Here is a 13,250-nt window from a genome sequence, read left to right on the forward strand (position 1 = left end):
AAGAGAGGAAAATTAATGTTGTTAATGTTGTGTTGGCCTTGTTGGGGACTTAGCTGATTGGTTGAGTCTATAAGCGTTATAGTCAGATGGGTCACTCGTAAAGTTGTTGTGGTTACACTATACCAAACTTATGATGTCACAATAAGTAACCAGAGTTTTCCATAAATCCTCTACTTTTGTGGTTTTATTTACATAGCGTTGCATCTGTGAAATAAAAAACAACAGTGTACTTTTCAACAGCAGCAAAATAAAAACTTTAAATGGTAAAAATAGACATCACTCAAGAATATAACTTCAGAAGCAAATTCAAAAACTGCCAATAGTAGAAATTGCACTTCAATTCTTCATTAAAAACTCGAAATCCAAATCTATAACAAGTCTGAGAATACATCATAAAAACTTGAATCATCAACTCAACAAGATCGAATACATCAATACATCAACTCGAGCAAACTCGAAATCCAAAACTATAAACAACAAGACTCCAAATCATCAACTGAGCAAGCTTGCATCTCCTAATGTTTGTGCACTAAGAATTAGAGCCAATTATTTGCTATGAGAAATGACATCAATCTCTGCTTGGTTTACAACTTCTTGTCGTCCTTCAACCTAAGAACAAGGGTAGCGGTTTTTTTCTATTAGCATACCTACAAAGCTCATAAATCATACATTGCATAGTTACCAAAATTCCAACAAATCTCCCACGCATCAATTTCTTATATTAACTTGAAAGTGGTTTGCTACATTTAGGTAAAGGCAGTAAGCAAAATCAGAGCAAGAGAAAAAGCAATAATACTTGCACTTCCATTTTTCAGATAGTAGTCGGAAGTTGCAACAGCTTGCATCAGTCTTTTGAACCATCTGCAGGCATTGAACAAATAAAGATTCATCAGCCTTATATGGATGTAAAAACTCCTTAACAATCATATTCCTTACCTCAATTAAGTTCATTCCTAAGGATGTTACATTGGCAGAACTCCTTCCCTTTCTTCATTTACCCATGTCATGCAATCGACGATCTGGTAAGAAGCAAATTCATAAATGAAAAAAAAAATATACCAACACATTGACTTTAAAAACTAAACATAAAAGTAATAATATGCAGCTATTTTGGAGCCCAATCATTTGTCAAGTTCAGCAATTTGTCAATTTGAAAATAAAAAATTGCATGTCCAAAGACTTTATTTCCTTGCTTTGAGATTTGAAAATTTTGAAAAGCACTTGTTATGTCGTTATGCAAACCCAATGACTTTGAATTTACAAGCATGCACCTAATATCATCATGATTGATGAGCTCTGTGATGAATTTACACAATACAGAATTTGAAGCTGCCAATTAAATTTACACAAAGCCGATGTAAATAAATATGTCAACTAAAAGAAATCTAAAAAAAAAATTAACAAAAAAAGAAGGTTCGTTCAGAGGTAGATGTTTTACGTAGTCGATGGCCGGTGGAGGAGAAAATAATGTCAATTGTGCTGGACGGAGCTCGAAAATTGGCTGATGGCATTGGAGTTTCACTTTGGCCTGTGTTCTGGGAAGAGAGATAAGAATCAAAGGGTAGAAAGTTTTGTCGAATCGCTCAAGGGAGGGAAGATAAAGTGAGGGGCAGTATTGACATTTGACCAAACTTGCAGGGAAAATGACATAAAAACCTATCCGATTTCGTGTGCACGCCGCACGCAGCCAACCAACGGGTACTGTTATCTCAAGAGAGTCGTAATATTATATAAGTCTTAGGGTACGTTTGGAATTAAACTCCTCTCAACTCATCTCAACTCATCATTATAATTTTTTCAAATCTCAACACAAAATATAATAAATAATTCAACTTTTTCAAATTTTAAAATAATAATAATATTAAAAAATAATTAATATTCTAACAATATTTTATCAACTCAACTCAATTTAATTCAACATCCAAACACAGTCTTAGAATATATAACTTTCACGCATCTATTTTAAAAATAGCGTGGTCAATGATTAAAAAAATATATAAATTTTTTTTTACGTGAATTTCAAACTTATCTAATTTTTTTAAAAAGAATTAATTCACGAGATCTATACATCTATAAATATCATTCGTTATCGTAAGAACAAAGAAAATTACCTTGAGGACTGTCAATGTCCTGATCTTCGTATTAATAACGCTTCTGTCCTCTCTATCGAGTTGAATTCAAAGTTCCTTAATTAATTACGACGTCAATGTTGAAATAGTCTGCAACGATATTTTTGTTTTTACATGCCGTGAAGAATCAAAGAGCACGTGAATTGGACAAGAAAGAAGTGGACAGAGTAAAAGTCTCGTCTCTGATGCAAGTAGCAGACATATATATCAGAGACTCGTGGTAACAAATAACATCACCCATACGCCCCACCGACACTAACAACGTCCTCAATATTTCAAAAGATTGAATGTGGACTACATAATTAATTGATACCCAAATTAAACACGTACGTACGTACATTTCCATTGAAATAAGTCAATATTAGTCTTAATTCGATCCTTCTCATGATATGGAAAAAGCTTTAGGCCGGATGGGTTTGAAACTCATTTTTAAACCTATTAATAAAACAATGACACATAAGCATTTTATAGAAATTCTCATTACAGCCGCATACACCCCAAAACGTCTTCCCGTCCTTTCTCCCCCTCTCTCCCCCATATGCAAGATCCACGAACATCATTTATAAGTAATTTGTTCTGAAAATATAAGCTGTTGAAACCAAAGATAAGAATAACATCACTTTCATCCCAAAGATCAATGAAACGAGAACCATGAAGAGAGAATAGGGAATATCGAACGTTACCAGAACCATACAGAGCAAAAAATGACAATTATTCAAACATAGGGAAGATGTAATCATCTGAGTATTTCCCTAGGGCTTCACAAAGCAATATGAAATGCCGTGAAGATTGCCATGCAAGGTGACTATATTAAGAGATATCAGAGAACTAAAGTTAAGAATGGCTCACAGAAAACTCAAGCAGCCATAATCTTTGTCATAATCCAGAATGTTTCTAAGAAAAGATGAAAAAATGGTTCAGTCCATTATCATGCATTATTTCTATTCCCAACAGCAAACATTCCTTAATTCCATTGTTACTGGATGCCTATTCCCTTCAGTGATGAGCCTTTGCCTTAGCTTTCTTTTGAGATTTGGCCTTTGCCTGAAGGTGTAAAAGAAAAAAACAAAAAACTTCCTTAAACAAGTTTTGGCAGAGTATAAGCTAAGCTTCAAAATTAAATTGGAACGGTAATATATAAACTGAGACTGCCATGCGTTTTGTTTTTTTTTTTCTTTTCTTTTTTTTTTTTTTTTGGAGCTTTAGGGCTTCGTGAGTCTTGCAAATGGGGGAGGGAGAGGGGAGAAAGAAGGAGGGAAGATGTTTTGGGGTATATGCAACTGTAATGAAAATTTCTATGCAATGCCTACGTGTCATTGTTTTATTGGTCGGTGTGAAAATGGATTTCAAACCCATCCGGCCTGAAGCGCGACTCTTCTCACATATACATATATATATATATATATATCACTATTAATTCTTATGTGCTTGCCATGCATATTGGTCACAGTTTTATATATAAAAAGATGCATGCATGGAGGCCATTAACTATTTAAGATCGAGTAATTGCAATTTGTAAAATCACTTCTTGTTTTGGTAGAGTATAAGCTAAGCTACAAAATTAAATTGGAACGGTAATATATGAACGGAGACTGACAAACATTTTTTGTTTATGTTTTTGTTTTTTTTTTTTTTTTTGGGCTTTAGCACTTTGTGCATCATGCAGATGGGGGAAGGAAAGGGGAGAAATGAGGGGGAGATGTTTTGGGGTATATGCGGCTGTAATGAAAATTTCTATAGAATGCCTACATGTCATTGTTTTATTGGTCGGTGTGAAAATGGATTTCAAACCCATCCGGTCTGAACGGAGACTGGCAAAATTAAATTGGAACGGTAATATATGAACGGAGACTGGCAAGCGTTTTTTGTTTTTTGTTTTTTTTGGGCTTTAGGGCTTCGTGCGTTGTGTAGATGGGGGAGAGAGAGGGGAGAAAGGAGGGGGCAATGTTTTGGGGTATACGCAGTTGTAATGAAAATTTCTATGAAATGCTTACATGTCATTGTTTTATTGGTCGGTGTGAAAATAGATTTCAAACCCATCTGGCCTGAAGTGCGACTCTTCTCATATATATATATATATATGTATATATATATAATTATCACTATTAATTCTTATGTGCTTGCCATGCATATTGGTCACAGTTTTATATATAAAAAGATGCATGCAAGGAGGTCATTAACTATTTAAGATTGAGTAATTGCAATTTATAAAATCACTACTTGTTTCAAAAGTTTAAACTGATGGAAAGATATAGTAGATTTAATTGTTTTTATTATATTCTTAACACTCCCCCTCACGTGTAAGACAAATCCCTCTCAATGGATGATCCAATACATAAAATATTTAATTAAATAAGGTAGAGTGTAGAGTTAAGATTCAAACTCATGAACTCTGTTTTGATACCATATAAAATCACGACTTGTCCCAAAATTTTAAACTGATGAAAAGAGATATATTTAATTATTTGTATTATATTCTTAACGCAACCAATTGTTGTGGATATAATTTGTGAATCATATTAATTAGTGTAAATAGAGCTTCATGTGCTGTTTATCAAAACCACACATGCAAGCCCGTCGATTAATATATATATATATATATGAAAGCCAAAAAAAAAAAAAAAACAAAGAACACATTAGTGTAAATATATAACTGACTAGAAGGTGTTATTTCAAAAAAAAAAAAAAAAGGTAGGTAGGAGGAAATGAAAGTAGCATTACAGGGACTTGGTTTTTTTGCTATATATGTTCTCATATATATATATATATATATATAGATTCAGCGCAGCCACCATGTTTGGCGCCGGTCAACTGAGTTGAGACAACAATATTTGAAATGCAGCAATTCCACTCCAAGTTCAGTGACATTCCTACGCATGAACAGCGAATCACGACAAAGGGGACAGGTTACGCGATTGTATCCAAGCCATCTGTCTAAGCAAATTCTATGAAAAATATGGTCACATCTCAACTCTCTAATCTCTTCGCCTTCCTCAATCTTGCACAGACACACCGCACATTCTACTTGATCTTCCTCATCAGACCCGGCGGCCGGCTTCCACTCGTAAACGTCGTTTGTTGGTCGACGTTCTTGGTCGCAGCTGCTATATTGTGCCATGTCACGATGGTGATCATGCTCGTACCACCTCTTGGAGAAGGAATGATAAAGCAAGAGATCGAGCAACTTTGTAAGACGTGAAGCAACCAAGACGACATTTTTCCAAACGATGGACAAACGATTTAGCTTGTAAAACTGCTTACGGAAACAAAACATGATGGAAACCAGAAGGAAAAGGAGTGAGAAAATTGACGAAATGGGCAAAGTGTTCATGGATGATCGACTAGCTGCTGAATCGATGGGGGCAGAATTAAAGGAGGTAGGAGGCCGATAGGGTTAGCTGGAATTGAAACAAAGTGATCGATCAGTACTAAGTAACGCACAAAGGCTGTGATTTTTGAGGACTAAGTGATATATAGCAACGAGCTGGTAGGGTTGATTTCCAGGAAAATAGGTTTTTTCTGTACTCTTTTTAGGGTTAATCACGAATATGGCATGCATGCAACATGCAGTGGATCGAATTGCAGGCCGATCGAGCAGATGAAGATGAATTCGGTGGGGAGGGAAGAAGAGGGTCGAGCTAGTTATATATAATGGTCTTTGGTTCATGCACGAGGGTATTGCATGGGTTCAAGACTTGACTTTAGGGGTCATGCTTACATCAAGATTATCAAGGAAATTAATCCACAGTTGGTAGCAGTCTTATTGGAAGAACTACCTAATTCGTAATTTAGTGCATATAAAATAAAAGGATAGAGAGTGGAAGTATCCCGCAATCTATAGGCGAGGCAATTACTATATATAGCATTGGCTGGCTGGGACGTGCTTGATAATTCTTTTATTTATTTATTAAGTGGCCGGCCGGGCTAGCCGTCTAGCTTAATTGATTAATATTATTCATTCCAGCATTAACAGTGTCATGTTGTTATAAAGACATCTCAGTACATCGAGACAAATACACATAATTAACAAACATTCTATAAAGACATCTCAGTACATAGAGACAAATACACATAATTAACAAAGATTCTATAAAGACATCTCAGTACTGAATAAATACTATCGGATTTTTTTAGGAGAAATAATACAGTCATAAAGAAATTATTTTATAAAAATAAATTTATAAATTGATGTAGTTTTATATAATATATTAAATTTATTTTGATCATAATTAATTGAAAGCATCGACAAATTAATATTTAGCATAAGAAGAGAGAGAGAAAAGGGAATTAAGGTGGATTTGGAGATAAAAGAGATCGAGGAAGTAGATCCCATGAAGAAAAAGTCCTCTTATGGTACTACTGATTGGAAAGCGAGAGCAGCTCTCACGTAAAGCGGTTTTGTTTGGTTACTCAATTTCTTTTAATTTATTATTATAATTTTTTTAAATTTTAATATAAAATATAATAAATAATTTAATTTTTTTAAATTTTAAAATAATAATAATATTAAAAAATAATATTTTAATAATATTTTATTATTTTAATTTATTTTATTTTAATATTTAAACGTAAATTTAATGTATAGATTTTGAGTAATTGGGATCAACATTGGATTGAGCAAATTTCGCCATCACAGCAACGAATTTCCTGTAGCCGACATGACTAGCTACTTTGGGTAAAAACATAAAGCATTTTTTACCAAAACAAATGTAAAATCGAGCGACGAGTAGTCATTCAAAAATAAAAAAAATATTACTAGACATGCTGTCTAGTATAAATTTATTTTTATTTATTTTTATTTTTTAATATATTTAAATATTTTTAAAAAATAAAAAATATATATAAATATACTAAAAATTATTTTCTTAATTATTAATTTAAAAAATAAAAAAAAATTCATAAACAGTCAAAATGAGGGAACAAATTAGTATCCTAATATTTCTCTTAAGGACAATATATATGAAATAATTAGGTTTCTTTATATTTTACAATAAATAAATAAATAAGAAAAATACTTGGGCCAAAGAGAATGGTGCCCCAAAAGTGACCATACTGTTGCTTTTATTTTATTTTTTATTTAATAGTTAAAGAAGTGTTGTTTAATGAGTTTGTAATTTTTTTTAAAAATTTTTAAGGAAATTTAAAAAAAAAAATTGAAAAAAAAAAGCATAATTCTCGGTGACCCTAACATCGTCCAATAAATAATTCTATTTATAAATTGCTGTGAAAGATACACGTTCTACACGTATCATTATATGATTAATAAAAATATCTTATAATATTATTACAACAGAAATGTTAAACGTTTTGAATTGGTGTCCCGAAAATGTGTTTCAAAATTTTTTTTTTTACTTAGTAATTAAAGAAGTATTTTTTAATAATGTTATGAATTTTTTATTTTTTTAAAAAATATTTATGATGATTAAAAAAATACCTGAAAAAAAAAGAAAGATAAAAAGATAAAATTTACTTTTCGGAATACTAATTCGGGACAAAATTTCGGTAGATGTAGTGTTACTCTTATTACAAATTAAATATTACTTTTTTCTGGTAATAATAGAGGCTGCTTTTGTTTCTATTTTTGAATAGAAATAGAGGCTGCAGATTCCCTTCAATCAAACCTCAAGTGGCGACACCAAGGCTCAACCTCATCCCTGTTTTTGACTCATTATTTTAGACCTTGACCTTGAAAAATATTTTGGACTTATTGTACATGAAAAATGATTCTTTCGCGAGATACCTGGGCCGTTATAGACGACTAGCTAATATGCGCATGGTTTCTTTTTTCTTTTTCTTTTTTTTCGCAAGAAGTCTATTATTTTATAGATGCGCATGGTTTCTTGGGCATTGTTTCATGGATTCAAAACCGAAAATAATTTAAAATTTTTATCCGATATTTTATATAAAATAGCCCATATATAAGTTTGACTAATTTTATTCTAAAACTTCTGCATCACATATTGCTAATTATATGACATAATTTAAAATTTAAATGATAATATTTAATTTTAAAATTTTAAAATTTATCTTTCAAATTAAATTAGATTATATAAACAGTATATGTATAGAAGTTTTAAAAATAATAGTACTCAAATTTATATATTAGTTATTTTATATAAATATCTTCTATTATCTTAAAGTTCGGATAATAGTACTCAAATTTAAAATTTTTATCCGTATCTTGAAATTTTGAGATATCATTAAATGCTGAATAAATATTAATATTATAAAACTAACTTAACGTGTTTGTTTGCCTAGATAATTTAGATTTTTATACAATTAATTCTTAGCAACAATGAGATCATGAATTCCACGAATTAAACTTAAAAGAAAAGAAAACGTGCAAAAAAATGCATACTAGACGTGTCAATACGAAAAATCAACCACAAGAATCGTTCCTTTTACTTCGTTGAAAGAAGTAAAATTGAAAAGATATCATGCTCTTACTATTAGTCCAAACAAACAGTAATTTATGTGGCTATTACGTGTATATATATATATATATTGCCAAGAATATTGGTGCATGCATCATCATATCTTGGAAATATGAAACTTTCTCATCGAGGCTCATTTCTTGCAAGTTTCGTTTTTTTTTTTTATTTGACCATCGAATATTAGTTCAGAAAATTCCAAATTATAATAAAAAATAAACAAGATAAAGATATCTAAGAGTAATGCTACATACAGTCGTGAAGTGCGCAAACATCATGTACTAGCTTTAAAAAAATTAGGATTCACTATTAAAAAATTAATTTTTTTCACATGGATCCCGTATTTATTCATTTTTTTCAAAGTGATTGCATGACGTTTGCGCACTCACGACTGTAACTACCATTTATCTATATCTAATCTTCTCTTTTAATTTTCTCCTCCCCACGCGTATTGAATATATTATAACATGCAAAGTAAGTCTATTCCCAATTAAATTGGTGGTCATGATTATCTAAATTCAAAACCAAAACATGATTGAAATGATTAGTATGTAAAACATGATGGCCGGAAGAAAATGTCCAAGCTAGCGTTGCTGTTTGCTGGTTCTATATATGTTGTGAATTTGGAAAAATGGGTAAATATAAAGTTGGGCACGTAAAGTTCATTGAAAGTGAAACAAAGTCAGTAACGTCATACGTTGTGAATTTGGAGGGTAAGTGATTGTAAACATGTTTTGCTTTTCTTTTTGGTTTGGTAGAAGAATTGTCTAACCCTCCAAATACATGTGGTTAGACAAAACAATTGAGGTTTATTTATAAGTTTCAACAATTGAGGTTTATTTATTTTTTATTTTTTATTTTTTGAAGATGCATTGAGGAGAAACCCAAAAAAAGGCATTCATATTATTTGATCAAGAAAAAAAAAACCATAATTTCATACACTTTCTTAGTAAATAAATAAAACTGTTCGACAACCTCTAGCTCGTTCAAGACATAAATTAACTAATCATTGTTCATATAAAATTACATAATTTAGGAATATCTTTAAGTTTAACATATGTTACTCGAAAATTGGAAAATTTAAGAAAGCAATAACCTAGGCACCTCCTTCTCCCTCTCTCTCTCTCTCTCTCTCGTAAAAAATCAAGGGTTCTAGATAATCTGATTTTTGCCTGAAGGGTCAAAGGCATCGACTTCCTCCTCCTCCCTCTCCTTCCTCCATTCACAAACCTTGTCTATCAAGATTTATTTTCCTTAGTTTTATTTTACTTTTTTCAAAGTTAAAAAAGATAAATCTATAATTTTTCGACAACTCCCGAGAGACATGCACGACACAAGCAGATTTACAGGTCGAAAATCAAATGTCACTGAAAAAATATTCCGCTCGAACATGATGGAACGGTTCTGGTCAATTTCGTCCTAAAAGATATTTTTGGGACGAAATTGCTATTTTCATCCCAACATACATTGTTATTGGAACGACCTCAGAATGATTTTTTTTCATTCCCGTAAGTATTTTGGGACAAAATTCCAGTTTTTTTGGACAAAATTTGTCATCCCAAAAAACCATCTTATATGTTGTAGTGACAGCTAGAAATAGTCTTACCCGATTGCTATTCCGGCTAATAGAAAGTAATCTGTTCTCGTTGAGAGAACAACGTACGTACGTACACAAATTGGATGTTTTGGATTTGAAACTTTGCAATCACCGGAGTCTAACACATCGATATTGTGGGCTTAATTCTATATTGATTTGAGCTTCATTTCCTTATTCAACGTTATTATTAAACTGGGCTGGTTGTTTTGGAATATCAGCCCAACACAAACAACCTTGGACTCAACACACCGTAATTTTGAATTCCCGGGTCATCGGTTGCATGTATGATGCTATTGAAGTGGTAAAATAGAAACTTTGCATGATGCCAACAAGCCATAACCACGGGCCGGGGACCAAGGAATCGGATCACATGACAAAGCACGCTCAAGTATTACTGAGTTTGGCAGCTGTTATGAAGAGATTTTATAAAAATAATTAATAAATTAATGTTTATATAATATATTAGATTTATTTTATAATAAAAATAAATTTATAATCTGATTTACTACCATCAAATCACATAATAATTTTATGAATTTACTTATATAAAATCTGTTTGTAGCTAAAATATTTTTATTTTATTAATTCAATCTGTGTCAATGTTATTGTTTCTCGGAATAATAATATATACACAATTTTTTTTTTACAATTATATAAAAAACCAAACATGATGTTGAGATGAAAATTCAAATTCAAATCAGGCTACGGGAAAATTCAAATCAGTCTGTCATGTTGACTTTTCTAAACTCAGTGACAATATATAATATTATATATGTAATATATATTTATGTGGGTTTTTGTAATAATATATAGTTATTTCTTGAAAGAACATACAAGTGGCTGTAAGTAGTACAAAGTGATCATGTTCATACAATTACCATCTTACACATCATACTCTACAAGAAAACACTAACACACTTGATAAAAAACCTATATAAATATGAGATGTGAAAATAAACAGACTGATTGATACATAACATTGTTGGTTCCCTGCTACAAGCTACAATGAAGGGAATAAAACCTCAAAATACAGTACTAGGAAAAACGGAAAAAAAATTTACTTGATTTTTTTTTTTTTTTTTTTGTTTTTGGGAAAAGGGCATGCAAAACAAAGGACTATTACCAGACTGTGCAGTATTAATCCCTGCATCATCAGCTAATTAATTCGCCGGCCCCGTCGTGAATAATATTTACCGAAGCCACCATGTCTCGCGGGCATCGGATCTGAACGTGTAAAATTTAAACGATAGAACTTCCACTCCCAGCTCTGTAATCATTCTCGCCGGAGCTAAGAAATCTCGGCATAAGGGGCAGGTTTGATTATTATTAACCTTGTGTCGTCCAGTCCATCTGTCTAAGCAAACTCTATGAAACGGATGCTCACATCTCAGCACTCTAAACTCGTCTCCATCTTCCATCTTACACAGACACACAGCACATTGCACTTCCGCATCAGTTCTACTACCAGCTGGCTTGTGCTGGTATCGTTCTATGATAAGTTCTTCATGATCATCATGACCAAATTCTGGAACCAAGTGGTCAAAGGCGTAGGTCTTGGAGAAAGCATGGTAAAGCAAGAAGTTGAATGTCCATTTCAAATTGGTAGCAATCGAATATATGTAATTAATCGACATGGCTGACAAGGAACTGAGCTTGGAAACAAGAAGGGAAAAGAGTGAGATCAGATCAGTAGCTAGCTGCAGAAAGCTCATCATGTTTAATTTAACACAATAATAATTTGTGCGAAAGGGAGAAGAAGATCGATCGAGGAGTTGCTTTTAATAAAGAGACGTACGGTCGAGACGTTGGAGGAAGGAAGCTGGAAATGAAGCAAGATTTGTCACCTCTATATATAGATCGAGGCCGGCCACGCAAATGTACTTCGTTACTTCTCTTGTTTTGATCTTTCTGTGGCATGCATTTCGCGCTTATAACGTGATTCATGTGTGTTCGAGTACTTGGCTGTTCAGGTAGGTTCTCTATGTCCATCGATATGGTCCCTTTTGAGAATGACTTTCTCAATTCAGGTTTCTAACTTATCTTAAATATTTACGTACATGCACTCATGACCTATAAGCTGTAGCAAAATTCATAGGAATAATACTATATTTGCATGATTATATTGTCTTGAATGTAAAACATATTATGTTAACATATATATCGATCATGATCAGTGTCAAAACATGCAGGTCCACTTAAATTGTAACTAATTAAAAAATAATAAAAACAAAATTGTGATAAAAATTTTAACTAATTGTAATAAAATAATAAGAAATTGTAATAAAACATGAAGGATGCGCTTGTTTGGCAATAGAGGTGGGATGGAATGAGAAATTCTCAAAACTTATCACATGAATTTCGTTGATCTCAAACATTACTTAAACATGAGACACTTTTTAATTTTAAATTTTTAACTTTTTCATTTAGATACTAAATAATTTTTTATCTTTATAATATTTTTATTAATTTTCTTTTTCTTTTTCTAAAACGTAATAAAATATTTTAATTCTAATTATTCTATTATTATTTATAGATTATTTTATTATTATTTACAAAATATGAGATAGTAATCTAATTAGGAAGTTGAAATTTCTACTTAGTAAGCTAACCCATGTAGGAAGTTGAAATTTCTTTGTTTTTTTATTTAAAAAAAAATTCTAAAAGTAGTTTAATTTTTATTTGAGATCTTTTTTAGAAAGAAAGTCTTGTGTCATGATTGATTGCCTGATCCTAACCGTACAATTTTTTCTCCTTGTACAGAGACCTCATCTTTGTGATTTTTTTTTAGCAGAGAAAGCTAGATATATTATATATATATATATATATATATATAACTATTAAAAGAAAAGATTTTATAACAATAAATTTATAAATTGATATAATCTCGTATAATATGTTACATTTTTTTATAATAAAATTAATTTTATAATTTAATATATAATTAATCATATCAAATCACATCAATTTAAAAATTTATTTTTATAAATTATTCTTTTACCTCTTATGTGATCGGATTGCTTGACTAGTGTTGCCTGTTCATATATTAAGTTCGTCAGGATTATTGGAGTTCATGCATTGAACGGATGCCTGTTG

General features: G+C 31.5%; 2 protein-coding genes and 1 long non-coding RNA gene across 4 annotated transcripts; all 3 read right to left on the reverse strand.

Moving 5' to 3' along the window:
* Positions 1 to 320: 320 nt before the first annotated feature.
* On the reverse strand, positions 321 to 1,625 carry LOC121257301. 2 transcript variants are annotated; one of them, XR_005939193.1, is made up of 3 exons: positions 1,439 to 1,625; positions 937 to 1,019; positions 321 to 609 (listed from the first exon to the last, which is right to left on the reverse strand). It is a non-coding gene; the product is annotated as an uncharacterized LOC121257301 (long non-coding RNA). The 2 variants fall into 2 exon arrangements; XR_005939192.1 differs by lacking the exon at positions 321 to 609 and adding an exon at positions 685 to 861.
* Positions 1,626 to 4,764: 3,139 nt separating this feature from the next.
* On the reverse strand, positions 4,765 to 5,759 carry LOC121257302 (RING-H2 finger protein ATL14-like). Its single transcript, XM_041158263.1, has one exon. It carries the CDS (start codon positions 5,458 to 5,460, stop codon positions 4,909 to 4,911), a length of 552 nt encoding a protein of 183 aa, XP_041014197.1. The 5' UTR covers positions 5,461 to 5,759; the 3' UTR covers positions 4,765 to 4,908.
* A 5,443-nt stretch (positions 5,760 to 11,202) lies between these two features.
* LOC121257303 (E3 ubiquitin-protein ligase RNF149-like) lies at positions 11,203 to 12,015 on the reverse strand. Its single transcript, XM_041158264.1, has one exon. The coding sequence runs from the start codon at positions 11,870 to 11,872 to the stop codon at positions 11,348 to 11,350; it is 525 nt and encodes a 174-aa protein (XP_041014198.1). The 5' UTR covers positions 11,873 to 12,015; the 3' UTR covers positions 11,203 to 11,347.
* Positions 12,016 to 13,250: the final 1,235 nt, after the last annotated feature.

Source organism: Juglans microcarpa x Juglans regia, chromosome 3S (assembly GCF_004785595.1).
Source record: "Juglans microcarpa x Juglans regia isolate MS1-56 chromosome 3S, Jm3101_v1.0, whole genome shotgun sequence".
NCBI lineage: Eukaryota > Viridiplantae > Streptophyta > Magnoliopsida > Fagales > Juglandaceae > Juglans > Juglans microcarpa x Juglans regia.

Coding starts and splice junctions, on each gene's coding strand:
- LOC121257303 (XM_041158264.1), bottom strand. CDS start 11,872: ATGATGAGCTTTCTGCAGCTAGCTACTGATCTGATCTCACTCTTTTCC.
- LOC121257302 (XM_041158263.1), bottom strand. CDS start 5,460: ATGAACACTTTGCCCATTTCGTCAATTTTCTCACTCCTTTTCCTTCTG.